This window comes from Eptatretus burgeri, chromosome 1, assembly GCF_056783735.1.
Source record: "Eptatretus burgeri isolate ZD-2024b chromosome 1, Ebu_testis_v1, whole genome shotgun sequence".
Classification (NCBI taxonomy): domain Eukaryota; kingdom Metazoa; phylum Chordata; class Myxini; order Myxiniformes; family Myxinidae; genus Eptatretus; species Eptatretus burgeri.
This window is the reverse complement of record NC_140961.1, coordinates 64,817,899-64,840,153: the sequence shown is the minus strand read 5'-3', so window position 1 is coordinate 64,840,153 and position 22,255 is coordinate 64,817,899. Positions and strand designations below refer to the sequence as shown.

Sequence of the window (22,255 nt, the reverse complement as noted above, 5' to 3'; positions counted from 1 at the left end):
AGCTCGAGTCGATAATCCCCGACTGCCAAGTGCACATGACTCGCTACACACGTTGGGTTGAGGGCTTGCTTGGGAACGAGGGCTCTGCGCTGTTAATGCTCGCGCGTTATCGTTTCCTCACAGCGGCGCCGCACGTACTGGCCTCCGTGAGGGCCCATCTCGCAGTGAAGGCGCACGTGGCTCAGATTTATCTCAGGAATGATCAGAAAAGAAGAGTAGGGATGAAATGAAGAAAAAATGATGTACGAAAACCAAGCTATGACATCATCGCAATGCACACCCCTATTGTCCCACTCGTCAAAAGGGAAGGGACTAGCTACACATATAACAATGGAATAACTGTCTTTGGACCACTATGTTGTATGCATGCGGTTCCGAGAACCGCAACAATATCATGGTTTTAGATTGGGGATGATATGAGATGGTGGTGAACAGTGATCTTAAAGACCTGGAGGGAAGAATGAGATTGAAGATGATGTGGAAGTTGTTTCCACAATTGGGGAAAAACAAGAACTAATGAGTGGAGGTGAGCAAAGATCCTTGATTTAGGTAGTTTTACCAGAAGCGGGTTGATGGTGGGCCGTATGAGCCCTGCACAAACCTGAGGGGGACAAAGAACTGGAGGAGCAGAGGGTGCAAGACCAGAAAGGAGACAGTAGAAAACATAGAGACCACCGAACTATCTGTGAAGGCGAAATGATAAGCCCATAGACTTGGCCTCAGCATGGGAGGTTCCATTGATCTTGAGGCCTTGGTTTACACAGCATCAAGCTGAGCAAGATGTGAGGCAGGGGAGCCAGCCGAGAGTGGAGAGCATTACTCCATCAAGCTGTGGATGAAGGTCTTGAGGTGGATTGGAGTTCAGGTGTGCCAAGGAAGGAGATTGTACGACAAAGGATGCCCAGTAGGCGGCTGGCTTTGGATGCCAACTTTGAAATGCAGTTTATCCAAGAAAGATCGTGACTGGTATTGAGACCCAGTAGTTTAAATGACTGATCCTCCTCAAAAGGATTGTTAAGAAAGTATTGGTTGGGGGTGGGGATATATATATATATATATATATATATATATATATATATATATATATATATATATATATATATATATATATATATATATATATTTTGGAGATATTCTGAGACATATTTCAAGTGTTTGACCAGCTTGTGATTTTTTTCTTTTTTCAAGATCTGAAGAGAGGAAAGAGGCTATGCAGCCTTTCTGTGTCTGAAGGATGAGGGATGTTATTGCACAGGGTGGAGTCATCAGCAAATACATGGAGGATTTTCTGGAGTTGGAGAGATGCAGTGTGATTCAAAGCTGCAACCATGAGAAGTCAGAGCAGAAACAGTCATGATGAGGTGCTAGTGGAGTGTGATGTGGGTGCCCGATCTCAGAGACATATCCCTACAAATCTTTGGCAGTGCTGTTTCTGTATTTGACCGAGTGTCGATGGACCACTCAGAGATTTTAAAAGACATGTCAGATGACTGTTTTCAGATGTTTGTTGATTGGCATGTTGAACATTCGGGCCAACTCGAGAGTTCAAAGAAGACCTTGCCCCGCACAGTCTTGAGAGCAAGGACATGGGTGGGATTTGTGAGCAGCAATTTTGAATGGTCAAGATTATGTAAAATGCTGGAATATTTTGTCCAAGTACTGCTAAACGGAAGGTTTTTGAAAGTGCCAAAAAGGTGATTTGTGTTCTACATTGTTGAAGTATATAATTCAATTGAAATAAAATAAAGATTTTGAAGGTTGGAGAAAGTTTTTTTTTTTTTTTTTTTTTTTAGAAGTTTACCGCCGTTGATGCAGCGTCTTTATACCTCCTTATTTAACATTTTACATTAGTTCTTCATGCCTGTTGTTTGTCCTTCATAACATTGCCAAAAACAGTAAGTTTCCTGTTTGGAATGATTTTCAAAATGATCTCTCCCCTCTGCGCATGCGCGATCGGAATAAATTCAGAGCCAAAGTTCTGCTAAATTAATGGTTCATTTTCCAATTTGTGTTCAAAATATCTCATTCAATAAAAATTAAGTTATTCCTTGATTATTAAACTGGCGGTGGTGGACAGATGGACAAAGTGAACCAAATTGTTTAACTTTGCTTTTCACTAAGCACACGTGGGGGTAACAAGTGTAAATACACTCTCAGCAACGATTGTATACAGCAGCAGAAGTAGAAAGCTACGGCGGACAACGCCACTGGGAAGTAGGTACAGTATGATGAAAAAAATCACCGATTTTTCATTTCCTTAAGCGAGGACATTGTCACCTGTGGCGGCGATCTGGATATTTAAGGTCGCCTCCATTCATTTGTTATGCTGTTGGCAACTGATGTTTCTCTTGCTTGCGATGTTCTTTGTTCATCCACGAGCCTGAAACCCAGTAAACATTCATTATTTGTTGAATTGTTTGTTTGTTTGTGTATTCTTTTATTTATACCAATCTGCAACGCTTTTTTTCAGCTGCTTTTTTTTTCTTTTCTTCGGTCTCCACTCGCGTAAATAGTGAAGAGGAAAGCAAAAGGGCGACTGTTCTCAATTTATTAAAGTTTTTTTTGTAGAATGTGTCCATTTATACAATGGTAGTGCCATGATACAGTTTATATTTTGACTGTATTTTCTGCAGGTGGAAGTGATAGTACGATCAAGGTGTGGGATATTATAAAACAATATTGTACCCACAACTTCAAAGGCTTCACTGGTGTTGTCAGGTGAGCTCAGCTCAGAAAAGTATCTCATAGGTTGGAAATTGATTTTTTGATTGCTTCTCTTTGATTGCTATGGTTTTGATTGCTTCTCATTTCCTATTTTAATTTGTTGCTGTTGTGGAATTCTTCAATTTCAGTTTAATACGAGTTTCTCTTCATTTTAATTTCTTGTTCTTTGACCTATTCTTTCCCCCTTCTATCACCACCTCAAATCCATGCAGTGCTCTTGCATTTCATCCTGACCCATCTTGCCTCCGGCTCTTCTCTGCGGCCATGGATTGCCACCTGCGTATCTGGGACCTCATGACGTCATCATGCCTTGTGACACTCGAAGCTCACTACAGCACTATCACTGCCCTGCGCTTTTCTGAAGATGGAAGTCAACTTCTAAGGTACTTTTGCAGGAACGGCCACCACTCAAGTGCTGATTCATTTTTAGGGGGGAACTGACTCATGGCATGACAAAGAAAAATGGCTAAAGGGTAGCATGTAACTGAGTACCAACTGGTAGGGTTAAACCCATTTTTGTTTTCACTTGACAGCACCATCTTTTTGTCTCGGGAGAGACATGTTCAAGGCAAAATGTCATTCGATGATTGCTGTAAAATTGTGATGTGCAGTGGTGGATTGCTCTTCTGTGCCAACCATATCTCTTTGCTGTTGCAGTGCTGGGCGGGACAAAGTTGTGATCGTTTGGGACATTATTTCCAATAAGCAAAAACGGGCAATTCCTGTGTTTGAGGTAGGCATTACGCATTATGATACTTTCTTGAAATATTTATTGCCAAGTTAATATGGACTCTAAAAGTTTGATTACCGTGACATTTAAAGGTATTTATGCAATTGTGAGACCTGACATTGTTGCAAAGTGGTTTTTATTGGTGGATGTTTGATTTGATTACAAATGCACAAAAATATTTAAGTTTATGATGATTTTTAAAAAAATTTATATTTTATTTTATTGTTCTAACTGCATATCTCACACACACACACACACACACACACACACACACACACACACACACACACACACACACACACACACACACACACACACACACACACACACACACACACACACACACACACACACACACATACACACACACTTCTTTTGGTTATAGATTTCTGCAGGTTGAAGTGGTAATATGCAAGTGTCTCCTAATTCCTTTTGTTATCTGTAAAAAGGTAATCTAATAATTTCTGGCATTTGTAAATTGGAGTCATTTCTTCATCTCTGTGAACCCACCTATGTCAGAATATATATATATATATATATATATATATATATATATATATATATATATATATATATATATATATATTACCGGGCGTAGTGGCGTGCGCCTGTAATCCGGCTACTCGGAGGCTTGGGTTGGAGGATCGCTTGAGGACGGGGGCTCTGCACTGGGCAGGGTGTAGAGCAGCCCGGAATCATGGCGAAACCCAAATCCTGATCCCTGTGTCGTAAGAGGTGACCAGGGTTGCGTCAGGAAGGGCATCCGGCGTAAAACCTGTGCCAAATCAGTATGTGGATCATAACGGATGATCCGCTAACGGGAGCAGCCGAAAGACGAACAACAACATATATATATATATATATATATATATATATATATATATATATATATATATATATATATATATATATATATATATATATACACAGCTCTGGAAAAACATGAGACTTCTCCAAAAATTTTTTAAATCAGCATCTCTACATGTATGGCAGCCGTTCCATTCCAGTGTCTGTTGAATTCCAACACAGGCACACCTCATTCTACATAGTGAGGTACTGATTAGGGGATCACCTGAACCGAATCTTATGCAACAAGGAAAAGTATAAAAACCACTGCTGTGGTCATCACTATCCTCTTGCAATAGGACCAGCTGGATGACAAAAACAGTGCGAGTTGTACCTCAAAAGTAATTGGAATCAAAAAAAATAACTATTGACCATGCCAAAAGAGTTGAAAAGAAAAGTTTTGAGTGAGGAAAAGAAGGGTTCAATTCTGGCTTTACAGGCAGAGGGATACAGTGAGCGTCACGTTGCTTCCATCCTTAAAATTTCAAAGACGGCGGTTCATAAGAATAAGGTCAAGCAGGAGACATTGAGGACAACAAAGCTATAGACTGGCAGAGGGCGAAAACGACCTTCCACTGACCGGGATGACCGCTAACTCATTTGAATGTCACTCAACAACCGTAGGATGACATCAAGTGACCTCCAGAAAGAATGGCAAACGGCAGCTCTGGTGAAGTGCACGGTGAGGACGGTTCAATAAAGACTCCTAGGGGCAGGGCTGAAATCGTGCAAAGCTAGAAAAAAGCCCTTCATCAATGAGAAGCAAAGAAGAGCCAGGCTGGGGTTTGCAAAAGACCATAAGGATTGGACCGTAGAGGACTGGAGTAAGGTCATCTTCTCTGATGAGTCCAATTTTTAGCTTTGCCCAACACCTGGTCGTGTAATGGTTAGACTGAGACCTGGAGAGGCCTACCATCCACAGTGTCTCGCACCCACTGTAAAATTTGGTGGAGGATCGGTGATTATCTAGGGGTGCTTCAGCAAGGCTGGAATCAGGCAGATTTGTCTTTGTGAAGAACTCATGAATCAAGCCATGTTCAAGGTTGTCCTGGAAGAACACTTGCTTCCTTCTGCTCTGACAATGTTCCCCAACTCTGAGGATTGGTTTTTCCAGCAGGACAATGCTCCATGCCACACAGCCAGGTCAATCAAGGTGTGGATGGAGGACCATCATATCAAGACCCTGTCATGGCAGCCCAATCTCCAGACCTGAACCCCATTGAAAACCTCTGGAATGTGATCAAGAGGAAGATGAATGGTCACAAGCCATCAAACAAAGCCGAGCTGCTTGAATTTTTGCACCAGGAATGGCATAAAGTCACCCAACAGCAATGTGAAAGACTGGTGGAGAGCATGCCAAGACGCATGAAAGCTGTGATTGAAAATCAGGGTTATTCCACAAAATATTGATTTATGAACTCTTCCCAAGTTAAAACATTAGTATTGTGTTGTTTAAAAATGAATATGAACTTGTTTTGTTTGTATTATTTGAGGTCTGAAAACACTGAATCTTTGTTGTTATTTTGACCAGTTGCCATTTTCTGCAAATAAATGCTCTAAATGACAATATTTTTATTTGGAATTTGGGAGGAATGTTGTCAGTAGTTTATAGAATAAAACAAAAATGTTCATTTTACTCAAACACATACCTATAAATAGTAAAACCAGAAAAACTGATAATTTTGCAGTGGTCTCTTAATTTTTTCCAGAGCTGTATATATATATATATATATATATATATATATATATATATATATATATATATATATATATATATATATATATATATATATATATATATATATATAAAATTTTATTTCTATTTTAATTATCTATCATCCGAATTATCAAATTATAATTATCTATTTTAAAATATATATGTGTATAGATATATCTTCTTCTTTCGGCTGCTCCCGTTAGGGGTCGCCACAGCGGATCATCCGTATGATCCGCATAGTGATTTGGCTTAGTTTTTACGCCGGATGCCCTTCCTGATGCAACCCTGGTCACCTCTTACGACACACAGGGATATAGTACACCTATACTAACCGGGGCATACACCGGGACCAGAACACTGGTGCTCATTTTGCCGACCTCGGAAGGATGACAGGCTGAGTCAACCCCCTGGTGTGTATTAATTCAAGCGGCCAACGGGGCTTGAACTCGGGACCTTTTGGATCCCAAGCTGCTACCCTTACCACTACGGCAACACCAGGCTTAATGTGTATATATATATATATATATATATATATATATAATATGTATATGTATGTATGTATGTATGTATATATATATATATATATATATATATATATATATATATATATATATGTATATGTGTGTGTATGTATGTATGTATATATATATATATATATATATATATATATATATATATATATATATATATATATATATATATATATATATATATATATATATAATATTGTTGCGAATTCGCGCCCGCCGGCGTGCGAACGGCCACGTAACTCGAATCGCGGCACGTCGCCCACCGGACGGACAATTCTGTCGTGACCCTCTCAGACTAACGCCGGGAGCTAGTCACGGGTGGGCCTTTCAGCCTCACCACGATCGTGCCAATCGGCCCCCCGCGTGGGATAGGGTTGTTCGCCAAATTCGACCTACCTAAGTACCCACGCGGAGGGTAGACCGGGCGATCGCACCTCGCCGTAGGTCGACTCCGGACACGGGCCACTTAAGCGACCCGTTCCGTACTCGCGGGATAACCGAGCGGTGTTATCGTCGGCCTCGACGGTTCCGATTAATTATCGGGCGTATTAAGCCCACTACCAACCCTTTACGTGAAGCAAGATGGAGATTCAATTCAAGAAAAGACGAAGCGAAACGGGAAAACAGTTCAACATGATGCACATTTATTCCGCGGCACACGGAGAGCACACATATACAATTACAACAATTATGCACCTACAGCAAATGCTACAAAAGAAACACAACAATGCAGATCTACTACCGACTACGCGAGCACACGGCAACGCTTACACAGTTTTACTTTACAGACGGCGCCAACAACACATTTACTCAAAAGCAAAAGAAAAGAGCCACCCTCAAAGACAAGGGGGCAGAAGGGGCCTGTGGGCCAATATTTGCGCGGGACCTGAAAGAGCGGTCAGGTCCGCGAGACCGGGTGGATCCTACCCGTGTCTTGTGATGAGCCGCAAATGTGGCGGCGCGGCGGCGCCCCGACTCCGCGCTCCTTCGCGGGTTTCGTTGGCACTGCTTAGAGTGGGGTGGGAACGGGGCCCCCTTTTCGCACTATCTCAGCGTGGGGGGGAAAAAAAGGGGGGAATTGTTGATGATCTGGGGAAGAAGGATAGCTGGCTTGCTTGGGTCCTGCGATGAGCGACTCCACTGCGAGCTCGTCGCCGACCGCCGTCTTCCTTGCCTCGGACCCGAGCTATTCGATCTCTTCCCCAATTCTCCTCAGCCGACTGCAGAAAACCACCTGTACGCCCTAGCCTCCCGACTCACTCCCCGCTCCTCCAAGGCCGACTCTGCGCTCAAACCCACTCGACCGCGCTCCAGGCTTCCTCTCTCTGCAGCTCCCCGACAGACTCCGAACCCCGACAGACTGCGAGCTCCACTCGGCTCTCTGACCTCTCCAGACTGACTCTTCCGAGCTGACTGCCAAATTCGTCCCTTGCTTTATAGGCCGGCAGGAGAACCCATATGCAAATTTCTTTGTGAAGGTAAAGGTCGTGGCTGTTGGCGTTGTTGTTGTTGTGAAGCGGCATTGCGGTTGGTGGTTGTTGTGTGATGGCGGTTGAGACGTGGTTGGTTCAAAATAAAGATAGAACAGAAAAACGACTATCTCAAAGGGTCGCAGCCTGAATGAATCACATTTATTCCCTCAAAACAACGGGTTTGGGGCTAACTTCACATGTACTTACAGAGATATCTCACCTACGGGACCTGAATGGTGGTTTGCGAATTTCCTCAACCACAACACTACCCCCTCCCCTTTTTACAGACTCGTCCCAAGTCGTCAAATTTTCATGTGCCATCATGTGTAGTTCTCCCCTAGTACATTTTACCTTCGGATCCCTGAGTGCGACATTCAAGGTATTCGTGTCCCCAAAATAAATAACCTGAGGGCTGAGTAACTACTTAAACAAACCACTCACACGGACGACTTAAATAAAATTACCGGCGCTAAGACAGACATGCCGGGGGCGCACTCATATTTACAGTACATCTTAACCTTAACTTACAAATTTTACACTAAACCATGGCCCAGGATCAATGGACTCTGCAAAAAGAAGCAGTTAGCAGTGAGTCAGGCTGCTCGCATGCAGTCTCTGGCTCAAACAATGCAGGTGACAGGGAACGTGGCCTGCTGCTCACACGCAGTCCAAGGCCTTCCCTTTTGAACTGAACGCAGTGAACCACAACGGTGCATGGGCTACACAAACGCAGTCTCCTAGTGCGGCTGCCCGCTAGGCAGTCCCTGCAGAACACTGAACGGGCACTGACGCAAGCAACAAAACGGTGCATGGGCTGCACAAACTCAGTCTCCGTGCCAGCTCAAGTGGCACACGCAATGAGCACAACGGATGGATGGATGGATGGATTAATGGATGGATGCAAACACGGTGCACGGGCCGCCACTGCAGGCCCGTGTTGTAGCTGCCATCAGGGCAGTTCTTGCAGCTTGCAAACTGTTGCTTTCTGATCCTGGCGCACATGGCAATGAACAAAGAGGGGCAAAGCAAAATTGAATGGGGCTGGTGAACATGGGCAGTGGGCATGGCATGGCAAGGGCGAGCAGGCACACCACAGCCTGCAGAACAGGGCCGCTGCAGGCAAACACAGCCCGCAGACGATCTGGCCGGTACAGGCCTTGAAGTAAACAGCTGCAGACGATCTGGCCAGTACAGGCCTCGCAGCAAAACACAGCTGCCGATGAAGTTGGCCGGCCTTTGCCTTGCAGTGCAGGTTGGTGGAGGGAGTGCAGTGGTGCTGGCCACTCGGAAGGCGGGCTCGGAACTACCCTACGGTCTCCCTCCCAACCTATCGCCTTTGCCTGTCACTGTCCCTACCCACCCCCTTAATTTGTCAAACCCAATTTAGCCCCAACTAATTTTTTGGGTTTTATTTATTTTTATTCCTATACCTCCCAATATAATTCGTCCCCTAACCCCCTTTACTGTCTCTGTTCGGCTAACCTATCTCGTCACCTAGCCTACTCCCAACCCTTACGTTCCCTTCCCGGAGGGGAATGAGGGTGAGCTGGCATCCTGTGTCGAGGCCCAACGAAGCCTCAGGATGGCCTCCCCAGACTTCAGCGATCTAACCCAAAGTGGGTCCAGCGGCCCACAACGAGAGCGAAGGGATAGATGGTGTGGAGGGGTACACTTCCAAATCTACCCTAACCATTAACCTTTAAACTACCCCGGGGCTTTCAACAAGTGCCTCTCGCTTAAACTATTGGTTCTAACAACCCAGATTCCCGTCGCCTGTGTTGGTGTCCTCTCAAATTTCGGGCCTCGCCCCCCAATTTTCTCTCCGTGCCCTCACACGGTCTCATGGCTGGGACGCGTGGCTCCCCTTGGCAGGCACGACCCTCTGCCGATTCCCCTACGATGGCATCCCCGGGCACTACACTGCCTCCAAGCCTACCAGCTCCCTAAACACCGGGGAGTGCCCCCCATGGCACCTCCCCTGAAATACACGTGGCAGGCTGGCTTCCCGGGCCCCTTTCCGAGGGTCACCCGTGCCTACAACACTGCCCACGCGGCTAATGGCGCCCCGGGCCCCCGCACCAAGCGGGCGCACCCGTGCCCACTACGCTATCCCGGCCCCCCATGGGCCCTTGGCCTACTAAGGCCAACTAGCCTGGTGCCCGGGGTACCCACTCAGCGATACTCACCTTTCGCAGCCACGTTCCCAGCCCGTCAACAGGGCTCCTACACCCCTCCAAACAGGTTTCGAGCCTACACTCCCACCAACAGCAAAACGACTTCCATTTTGTCAATTTAACGAACCCAGCTAACTTACTCTACACTGACCCCGGGGTCCCTTGGGCGGGAGTCACTCCTCCCCCCCAATCGCTCATCGCACCATGCATTCCACATTCGCTCCATTCACACAGACCCGCTGGCCTCACTCACTCATCATGTACTCACCTCACAATTCTTCAACACACACACCGCTGAACTCTGCCATCCTTCTAACTACATCCCCTAACTAACTCGTGCTCCCACGTCGTCCCTTAAACTATAGCACGTTCCATTTAACACTACGTAGCTAAACTACGTCCCGTCTTCACATTCACTGCCTGTCACTGTCCTCAAACCTCTATAAATCATTTCCCAATCCTAAATCTGACTACAATCCCTCTAACTAATCCATTCCACGGACTCAATGAGGACTTACCCCTGCCCCATGAAGTCGGTCTTAACTAAGCTAACCCTTCCCCCTAGCTAGTTCCATCTTGTGCCCAGGCAAGGGGGTCTTCCACCCCTTGCCCGGGAATCCTGTTCACCCGAAAGCGAGGCTTGCTGTTTTTTTTTGGTTTTTTTTTTTCATCGCGCAGCACCAGCGCGGAAACACAACCTACGCACCAGCGCGGCAATTCACAGCCGCGCACCTTTGGCGTGACGTCATGGCAGCTGTTCGCGTCCCTCGTCCCACTTGGACGGTACCATCCGGCAGGGATTCACCCTCCTGCCGGATTCCAACCATACACGCAGCCATGACGTCACCCGGCGCATAAAAAAATAAACACAAGCCTCACGTCTCGAGGGGTTCCCCATGCGAACACATGTGCTCTGCCCGTTGGAGCTTAACACACATGCCCGCGTGGAGAACCCCTCCGGTCCAAATCCGTAATCCTGCCTAAACTTTGTCCGTCGCGGGATCGGCAACATTCACCGCGCTCGTTTCCGGACCGGGACTTCACTCCCGCAAGCGAGCACGTGGGGGCCTTGTGCGTTGCACAGCACGGACCTTGCGCTCGCTGCTGGGTGAACCCGGCGCGGTGCTCAAAACATCTACAGCCGCTACTCGGCTTTTGTCCCTCTGTCGCCGTCGTCGTCGCCATTCCACCCACGCGCACCTGCGTGTTACGACGCTCACACACCATTCCATTACATTCACACCGGGAGACGCGCTGCGTGCTCCCGCATTCCCACCGACATCTCCCTTACACACGCTGTCTCTCTCACACTCGGCCGCTCACTCACTCATGCCATTTCCCTCACACAACCCATACCACTCACACACGCGGGGGCACTCGCCCGCGGTGTCTCATCCACACACGGCGTGCTGGGGAGCACGCCCTTCGGCACACTTGCCACCACACCACTCACACACGGGGTCGCACTCACACCTGGGGTCTCATCCACACACGGGGTCTTTGTCACCCACCCGGTCGCTTTCACACACGCCCTTGCACCCGCGCTATGCGTGCGTTGCAGCACACATTTCGCCACACTCGTGAACACACACCTCGACACCACACACACCGAGACAACCACACTGGGGATTCGTGTCCCCACAAGGGGCTCCGGGGCCTCTATACCCCCCAAGCTCTCCGTGCACCCGTCCACAGCACTCGTCCCCTCGACCTCGCAAAGCACGACCGAACCCACCTGGTCGTGACTCGCTTCAAGGGAGCATAGCAGCTCCCTCCGTTCCTGGAGGAGGCTATCCAACTGCTCGCACCGGGTCTCAACCCAGTCCGCCATCTCACCCCCATTATCCTCCACTACCTCCGTGTGTGTGTGCGTCTCTAACCCCGTCTTCATCTTGTAGTCTTCCCTCTATCGTTCCCATCTCCTGTGTCTCTGCACATTTCTGGCGTCTTTCCCTTATCTTTACGTAGGTCAACCTTGCTTTCTCCTTAAGTCGCTCCCGTCCTTCCCTCTGTTTCACTCCTTGCTCTTTCACAATCTCCGCGTACCTCATCCTTGCTTTCAGTCTTAATTGTTCTTTTCTCTCTCTCTCCCAATTCCTTTCACCTCGTCTCTTATCTCCCGCGTGCACGTCTCCGTCACCCCAATTAGTTTTTCCCTCTCGGTCACGTCACCGTCACGCATTATGCACCGTCACGCTTCTCGCCCAACACGTCCCCCGAATTATCTTGCCCTCACCCGCCTCCGCTGCGGGCCTAACAGCCGTTGCACTCCCATCCAGCTCGTTCGCTCCCACACGTGGCGTCGCCATTTTAATCTCCACCGTTGTCGCCTTCAGGCCCGCCTGCAGGCTTGGGCCCATGTTCTGCGTCTCACCCCGCAGTTCTTTCATTTCTTCCTTCAAATTCGCCTTCATTTCGTTTGTGTTTGTATCCATCTTTTCGTTCATTTGTTGCATAATTCTGCTTATTGCCTGCAAAATCATGTTTACCTGGCCCACGTTAAGTGGGTCTGCGGCAATCGCTTCGCCCTCAGGCGCAGGTCCGCCGGGGACTGGGGGAGGACTTTGACGGAGGCTAGGTGGGGGGGGGGTGTCATAGACTGCGGCCGCCGCCGCACCTATTTCGGGCTCTGGGTTCAGTTGGGGGAGTTCGTGTTCCTGCACAACCAACATTTCCTGCACGGGGATTTCATCCTGGACCATGGATTCTACACATTCTAAATCCATTTCTAATACCACTGGCTCCCGCTCGCCTTGAGACTCCATCTTATTTCTCGTAAGGGGTTAATTTAACTCGCTCGTAATTTGGAGGGAATCGGGGGTCGCTCCTCTCACCCCTGGACCGATTCCCGTGAATTTAGCTGGAGACAGGAGAGCCCGTTTTCCCGCTCTCCGACACCAGTGCCGCGAGGAGGGGGATGGGTTTGTGTCCCACGACCTGACACTAGTGTTGCGAATTCGCGCCCGCCGGCGTGCGAACGGCCACGTAACTCGAATCGCGGCACGTCGCCCACCGGACAGACAATTCTGTCGTGACCCTCTCGGACTAACGCCGGGAGCTAGTCACGGGTGGGCCTTTCGGCCTCCCCACGATCGTGCCAATCGGCCCCCCATGTGGGATAGGGTTGTTCGCCAAATTCGACCTACCTAAGTACCCACGCGGAGGGTAGACCGGGTGATCGCACCTCGCCGTAGGTCGACTCCGGACACGGGCTCGGGGATAACCGAGCGGTGTTATCGTCGGCCTCGACGGTTCCGATTAATTATCGGGCGTATTAAGCCCACTACCAACCCTTTACGTGAAGCAAGATGGAGATTCAATTCAAGAAAAGACGAAGGGAAACGGGAAAACAGTTCAACATGATGCACATTTATTCTGCGGCACACGGAGAGCACACATATACAATTACAACAATTATGCACCTACAGCAAATGCTACAAAAGAAACACAACAATGCAGATCTACTTCCGACTACGCGAGCACACTGCAACGCTTACACAGTTTTACTTTACGGACGGCGCCAACAACACATTTACTCAAAAGCAAAAGAAAAGGGCCACCCTCAAAGACAAGGGGGCAGACGGCGCCTGTGGGCCAATATTTGCGCGGGACCTGAAAGAGCGGTCAGGTCCGCGAGACCGGGTGGATCCTACCCGTGTCTTGTGATGAGCCGCAAATGTGGCGGCGCGGCGGCGCCCCTAATCCGCGCTCCTTCGCGGGTTTCGTTGGCACTGCTTAGAGTGGGGTGGGAACGGGGCGCCCTTTTCGCACTATCTCAGCGCGGGGGGAAAAAAAAGGGGGGAATTGTTGATGCTCTGGGGAAAGAGGATAGCTGGCTTGCTTGGGTCCCGTGACGAGCGACTCCACTGCGGGCTCGTCGCCGACCGCCGTCTTCCTTGCCTCGGACCCGAGCCATTCGATCTCTTCCCCAATTCTCCTCAACCGACTGCAGCAAACCACCTGTACACCCTCGCCTCCCGACTCACTCCCCGCTCCTCCAAGGCCGACTCTGTGCTCAAACCGACTCGACCGTGCTCCAGGCTTCCTCTCTCTGCAGCTCCCCGACAGACTCCGAACCCCGACAGACTGCGAGCTCCACTCGGCTCTCCGACCTCTCCAGACTGACTCTTCCGAGCTGACTGCCAAATTCGCCCCGCGCTTTATAGGCCGGCAGGAGAACCCATATGCAAATTTCTGGATCAGAACGAGCTCGGGGGTGGAGCCACGCTCGCCCATTGGACGGAGAAAAAGGGGCGTGAGTCTCCCCTGATCCTCAAATTTGCATATCCCGATTCCACTCCGACGCACCTGCAGGCGGGGCCAAACCGCCCCTCGCTTGCTGATTGGACGGATCAGAAGTGGGCGTGTATCATTCCCGATCCGAATTCTCCTCGGAAAGGTTGCATTTTGCACTCGCGGTTCGGCGCACGTCCCGTACGAGGCCAGGACAGCCTGACGCTCGGTGCTCACAAGTGGTGCGGGAATGGCGGTAGAAGGAGGAGAGGTGAAGGTGGTGGAGGGTTTATTGTGGTGGTTTATGGCCATGGCGACGTTTGGAATGGCGGTGATGCGATGTTTGCGGGAGCGAGTTGTGAAGGTAAAGGTCGTGGCTGTTGGCATTGTTGTTGTGTGATGGCGGTTGAGACGTGGTTGGTTCAAAATAAAGATAGAACAGAAAAACGACTATCTCACAGGGTCGCAGCCCGAATGAATCACATTTATTCCTTCTAAACAACGGGTTTGGGCCTAACTACACATGTACTTACAGAGATATCTCACCTACAGGACCTGAATGGTGGTTTGTGAATTTCCTCAACCGCAACAATATATATATATATATATATATATATATATATATATATATATATATATATATATATATATATATATATATATATATATATATATATATATATATATATATAGTAACAAAATCTTTGAAATACAAGTACAGTGGAGATCAGCATCAGAGCAGCAATCTGGTGCTTCCACTGTGCACACCCATTCGTTCATAGCCGTGAGAAAGGTGGAACACCTTGGACAGGAGCAGTACGAGAAGTTTGTGAAAGAGAGGCTGGAGCAGTGTGCAACACCAATCACAATAACCATACCAAAGTATAAGCTGCCACTGTGCAGCTGCCCACTCATAAAAGCACCTTCAAAGTATAAGGTTCAACTTGCAGCTCTGAAGAGTGATTGCAATATCTTCTCTCAGTTGTACGTCTCCGACCAGATATGCGATGGGGACATGTACAAATTATTTTCGCATGAAAACCAGGCAGCCCCACCAGCTTTGTCAGTTGGTGGAAAACTGCTGCTTGGGACAAAGGCAGGTCTACTACATTGCATAGAAACAGACGAGACGGCACCCTCAACCCGGCCGTTTGTGGATCCTACAATTCTTGATGGTGCAGCTGTCGTCCAGATGCTGAGTCCTGGCACAGCTAAGACCTTCCAAGAGTATGCAGACACGGGCAGCTTGAAAAGCAGACGAGGGGCAAAGGGGTGCGGAGGCATGTCGTGCAATCTTCCATGATGCCAAATTACTGGAAGGATTTTCCTGATGTGTTGAAAATATAACAGAACAATTCTGTTTTCCTGCCACATGAAGTTGCATGTATGCCCATCGAAGGTGACAGAAATCTACACAACCAAAGGAAAAGACATCCTTGCCTCTCGAGCTCAGTCAGACCTCAACAGCCTTGCTCTGTGCTCACATGAGGAGGCAGACACCCAATCTACTGCCACACGTTGTACGCCAGGGGAAGAACAAGGTCACCATCCGCACAGTTGATACCAATGCTGTCATTCTCGCAGTGGCTTTGACACAGAGGATTAAGCCTCTGGCTTAAGATAAATGCTCCAAAACGAGCTGTGGGTTACCCTTTGCACGGGGTTAAAGTCACAATATATAAATTAACATAAATAAACAAAAAACAATATCCCAAGCACTCCACAAGTTTGGCCTGTATGGTAGGGTGGCAAGAAGGAAGTCATTACTCAAAAAAGCCCACCTTGAGTCCCATTTGAGGTACGGGGGAAAAAAAAAACACGAGCTTCTGAAGCCGTGTCGCAAAACTTTTTGTGGACTGACGAAACCAAGATGGAACTTTTTTGCCTAAATGTAAAACGTCACGTTTGGTGCAAACCCAACACAGCACATCACCCAAAGAACACCATCCCTACTGTGAAGCATGGTGGTGGCAGCATCAAGTTATGGGGATGTTTCTTATCAACAGGGACTGGGGCACTTGCCAGCACAGAAGGGAAAATGGATGGAGAAATATACAGAAAAATCCTGGAGGAAAACCTGCTGCCCTTTGCAAGAAAGCTGAAATTGGGACGGAAGTTCACCTTTCAGCATTAGAACGACCCGAAGCACACAGCCAAAGCTACACTGGAGTAGCTAAGGAACAAAAAGATAAATGTCCTTGAGTGGCTCAGTCAGAGCCCTGACCTAAATGCAATCGATACTCCCCATGCAACTTGACTGAGCTTGAACAGTTTTGTCCAGAAGTTTGGGCAGATATTGCCCAAACAAGGTGTGCAAAGTTGGTAGAGAGTTATCCCAACCAACTCAGTTGTAATTGCTGCAAAGATGCTTCCACCAAGTATTAGCTGAAGGAGGGTGGACACTTATCCAACCAGGATATTATAGTTTGGTATTTTAAATTAATTTTCTGAGGTTTTTAGAATTTGTTTTTCTTTTGGAAGTTGTGTGTTACAATGTGTAAATAAAGGTGGAAAAAGTTTGATTCAATGCAATGTAATTCTCGGCTTTCAGGCAATAAAAGGTGAAAAATTTGAAAAGGGGGTGTAGACTTTCATTCGGCACACTGTGTATCACGAAATCTCAAAAAGTTGTGGACAGTTCAGGTGTATGACCACGACGAGTCGATTCAATTTTGGTGAAGATCTGGATCCAGATATGAGAATTATAGTTTTTTTTATTTTTCAAATGATTCCTTGCTATTGAGAGATGGGCCCAAATACGACAAACTGTATTGCATGATAGTTAAAAAAAAGTTGTGGTGGGATTCAGACAAAGCTTGGTGGATGAATTGGTTCGGTGACAACAAGAAGCCGATTGGATTTTGGAGGTCCGGATCCAGATCCGGCTATTCATTGGGACTCAAAACTTAAACTGTTCTGCCAGGTGGAGGTATGCACTTGACAGAGTGCCGTTCTAGTTTGTATCTGCTTTCCAAGTCGTTTTGCAATGAATTGATGTCAGGCAGCACTTGCATACAGAATGCTGATGGCCATTTCATAGGTACTTGTTCACTGACTATCCCTCCCACAGTCCATCGAGGATGTGGTGATTTTACCTCAAAATGAAGATTTTTCGGCCATAGGAGTGAAAGGCGCTGGTCTTCATTTCTTGTCCGTTGGCAGTAAGGGTGAGTTTTTATTTATGATCTATTGGCGGGTTTTAGTTTCACTGGTGAAACTCACATTTAAGATATGTCAGTAATTTTTGAAAGAGATTTGTCATTTAACTGCTTTTTTTATTTTTCCAACAATGACTTAGTGGTGTTCTTTTTTATGCCTTAATCCCAAGAGTTAAGGGATCTGCTGCTCAGATCCACCTTCTCCATTCTCCCCTGCCTTCTGTATCTTCTTCTTCTCCCTTCTCCCTTCTCCCTTCTCCCTTCTCCCTTCTCCCTTCTTCTTCTTCTTCCTGCCTTGTTCTTCTTCTTCTTCCTGCCTTGTTCTTCAAATTTCTTTCCACTACATCCCTCCACCGTAATCTGTCTTGCTCATGATATTTTCCCTCTAATCTACTCATTCCTTACTTTCTTGATTGATTCCTTGTCCTTTATTGTCACCACACACCAAAACCACCGAAACCTGATGCACACAACTCCGGCACCTTTGCTTAATCTCCTCGTTCAACCACTCTCTCGGTGATGCTCTGCGAATACACCTTTGAAACATTCTCATCTCTGTCTTCTCCAGCAACTCCTCTTCCCTGTTTCTTTAAGCCCATGTTTCTGGACTGTACATCATCACCAGTCTGATTGCTGTCTTGCAGATTCTTACCTTCAGTTCTCTCGGTATCCTTCAAAACAGTGACTTGGTGCTATGAGTACTCAAATCACCATGAACCATTTGTAGCTGTCTGGGTGGAATATGGCATGTCCTTACAATTTTTACAGCACGTGCGCTGGTATACAATTGCACCATGTTTGAAATGTCCCCGGTGTCTACCATGTCTCCGGTGTCCCCCCCACGCGCCTCAAGTGACAGCCAATGACAGCCGTCCTGTAGATGGCAGTGCGTAACCTAGATGGAAATGGCGACAATTGATGGAAATACCCGAGTATTCATGGGCCGACAACTGACAGAAACAATTGACGGAAATACCCACAACTGACGGAAACATCCGAAGAGATAATAATAATAATTTGTCGGTTGCCGCATGAACTACACATTAGATTCACACAATACTGCCTTTTTTCAATGGAAATTTATGAAACTAATGTGTTATATATGTGAAAACCATTGAATTTATTGCTTGACGGAAAAAAACCAAGAAACGCTCCCCTCTCATGTACGAACGAAAGGAAGACGTCATTTCCGCCCACCATGGCATTTCGCGCCGAACGCAGAAAGCTAAGTTCTTCTTTTGCCATCATTCTCTTTAATATTAGCCATAAACAAGTGTTTCGTCATGCATTAGTAGTTTAAATTTACTTACAATAACACAATTTTTACATTTCAAATATTAAGTACGCTTTTCAATTGTTTTTCAACTGAAAAAGCATAAATTGCATATTTTAACATTAGTGTACTCATTTGCTTCACCACACGTACTGTATTGAAGGATTTCACTTGCTTTTTTGTTTTTTTAATTGACCCATTTATAGTATATCACACAGAGGATGCTTCCCACTTCAGCTCAAGCTAGTACATAATGACTCACAATCTTTAATTATAGCTCAGGCTGAAACGATCGTCCAAAAGAGTTGTATTGGAATCTTCGTGTTGGTTGATGAATTAAAAATCCCAGCAAGCTGGCATATTTGTCTCAGTTTCTGGATTGTTTTCCCATTGTTGATTCCGATTGAAGATGCTATTGTTAGATGTTGCAACATGTTGTGTGTGCAGTCCTTGAAAGGGGATGTTAAGCTGGCTGGGCTTGAAAGGTCTCATCCTTCACAAAAATTGCACTTTGGGCTCGTACTAAGGCTAGCTAAGCAATGCTTCAAATTTAATGGGATCAGCGGGCATAAAATCCTATCATTACTTTTGTCCGAACATATGCTCATTATTGTGCTAGACTTTTCCAGAGAGAGGAAGATATACTTTTAACTGCTTCCTTCCTGCCTATTGACACCCTGTTGTTGTTTGTTTAACAAAGGTCAAAGCTAGTGAAGGTCTTTACAAAAGAGAGTAGAGGCCAATGTAGCAGAGAGGAACAGGCGGACAAGGGACACAGCCAACTTATCTGCATGACTAAAAGGGAAACAAAAACAACACTATGTGTAGATTAGTCAGGTGAGGCGCATGCAAACAGATGGGATTGTTAATACAGTGGAAAAGTCCGATAGAATAGAAAAAGGCATGGATCGTATTGAAAGACAAAATAATAATATTATGCTACTTTGCCACCTTAACATATTGTAGGGGATAGGAAGAGCAAGACTGATTTGACTCAAGGAGACAGCTCCATGGATGGGAAAACAGGGGAATAAAGGAGTTAAGGTGAAGAGTGAGACTAGGTTTGGGAAGGGGTAACAAACTATGGGTTGCTGAATAAATTTGTATAACCTAGCAGGGCTGGGTAGATGTCGAGAGAAAGGGGGAAAAAAAATCACGAAGTTACACTCCAAAACGTGCATGGAGTTTGTAAAACATTTGGAATCCCTATGTTGACACAAAAATATATTATGGATTATGGCACATGGAATCGGTGAGGAAACCTGGATCTTAAGCAAGTATGATGAACAGATGAACTGATTATGCCTGGTGTTGGTTTATGGTTAGGGTGGTGAGCTTGGGATCCTAGGGTCCTGAGTTCAAATACCAGGTGGGGTTAACTCTGCCTGTCATCCTTCCGAGGTCGGCAAAATGAGTGCCAGCTTGCTGGTATCCTGTGTCGGAGTGGCGACCCGTCCAGGATTGTACCCAATAGCCAAGAAGACTGCTTTGGCAGCACCCGCACTCTGCACAGAGTATGGTCTCAATGGATGGATGGATGAACTGATTCAATTTTAGATTGAACAAGTCAAAGGTCATGTGCCCTTTGAAAATCATTTTGCAGACCATAACTCGAGAATATAAGCATCTGATGTCTCTTATCTTCCTCTTTTTTTTTTCTCTTTTTTTTTTTTTTTTTTTTTTTTTTTTTGTATACCTTGGTCGAGGCTCGTATGAGAGCTAACACACAACTCACAGCAAGGAGGCATGAGACAAGAGGGGCGGGAGTGGAAGGGACAAAACATTGGGGAACAGACACAGGTGAACTGTGGAAGGGGGAGGGATGGGGATGGGACGGGGAACATGGCGAGGGGAAGATGGACATTAAAGGGACTTTCAGGAAGGAAAGCAGGAGAATTGAAGGAAGTGGGCTTGGGTGGATTATCGGGGGTAGAAAAGATCGAGGATTTGGATGGGGGAAGATAAGAGGTGGTGGTGAACAGCTGTTTTGAAAGCCTGGAGGGAAGAATGGGAAAGAATAGAGTGAGGAAGTTTATTCCAAAGGCGGGAAAAAGAGGAATGAAAGAGTGAAGATGAGCAGTGATTCGTGATTTTGGTAGTTTTACCAGAAGGGGGTTGTTGGCGGACCTTGAGCGCCCTGTGGAAATGTGGTTGGGACAAATCACAGAGAGAGCAGGGGGCAAGGCTGGAGAGGAGTCGGTAGAAGACAGAAAGACCACCGACCAACCTGCGGTGATTGAGTGAGAGGCCCAAAGACTCAGCTTCATTGCGGGAGATGCCAATGATCTTAAAAGCCCTGGTTTCGACAGCGTGAAGTCGAGAAAGGTGGGAGGCAGGAGCACCAGCCCAGAGGGGAGAGCAGTACTCCATCAGGCTACGGACAAAAGCTTTGTAAGTGGTCAGGAGCTCAAGAGGGCCGAGGAAGGACTTTGCACGACGGAGGATTCCCAGTCGGCGACTGGCTTTTGAGGCAAGGTTGGAAATGTGACTTTCCCAGGAAAGGTCATGGCAGATAGTGAGACCCAGAAGCTTGAAAGAAAAGACTTCTTCCAGAGGATTGTTGAGAAAGTGGATGGGGGGTTTTGTAAACGGTCCTTTCGAAGAGACATAGTGAGAGTGTGAGATTTGTCTGGATTGAAAGACATGTTCCACGTGTTGGACCAGTTTGTGATTTTATCCAGATCTGCAGTGAGCGAAGAAGCTGCTGCTTGCCGGTCTGAGGGATGACAGATGGTACGGCAGAGGGTGGAGTCATCGGCAAAGAGAAATAGAGGATTTTCCAGAGAGTCCGAGAGATCATTGATGAAAACCAGAAAAGAACAGGGCCCAGAACGCTACCTTGAGGAACTCCAGCCTGCACAGGAAGAGGGGATGAAAGAACTCCATTTAGGGCCACACGTTGACTGCGACAGGAGAGGAAGTCTGCGAGCCATGAGTGGAGATGGCCTTGAATACCATGGGAAGAGAGTTTGGTGAGTAGGGCAGGGTGCCAGACTGTGTCAAAAGCACGTGATATGTCCAGGGATACGGCTCGGATTTCCTGTCTGGCATTGAGGACCTCCATCCATTGATGGGAGAGCAGTAGCAGCATATCTAGGGTAGAGTGACCTGGTCTGAAACCAAATTGATGATTGGAAATCAAGCCATTGGAGAAGAGGAAGGATTTCATGTCTGAAGCGATGATGGATTCCATAACCTTGCTGATGATTGGGAGAAGGCTGATTGGTCTGTAGTTACAGGGATCTGTTTTTGCACCTTTTTATGCAGGGCAGTGATGTTAGCAGATTTCCAAGCAGATGGCAGATGACCTTGGGAAAATGAGAGGGTGAATAGAACAGAGAGAGGGTGAGCAAGAGCAGAAGAGCAGGCTTTGAGGACACGTGGGCTGATGCCGTCTG

At 46.9% G+C, this 22,255-nt stretch overlaps 1 protein-coding gene across 4 annotated transcripts in view; it reads left to right on the top strand.

Annotated features, from left to right (window-relative positions):
• TBL3 (transducin beta like 3) overlaps positions 1-22,255 on the top strand; it is a 113,253-nt gene that overhangs the window by 68,789 nt on the left and 22,209 nt on the right. For all 4 annotated transcript variants that reach the window (XM_085886226.1, XM_085886234.1, XM_085886242.1 and 1 more), the window contains 4 exons: positions 2,634-2,718; positions 2,937-3,107; positions 3,382-3,457; positions 17,497-17,593. In XM_085886226.1, the coding sequence (XP_085742352.1) occupies positions 2,634-2,718; positions 2,937-3,107; positions 3,382-3,457; positions 17,497-17,593 (429 nt within the window). The remainder of the gene's footprint in view (positions 1-2,633; positions 2,719-2,936; positions 3,108-3,381; positions 3,458-17,496; positions 17,594-22,255) is intronic.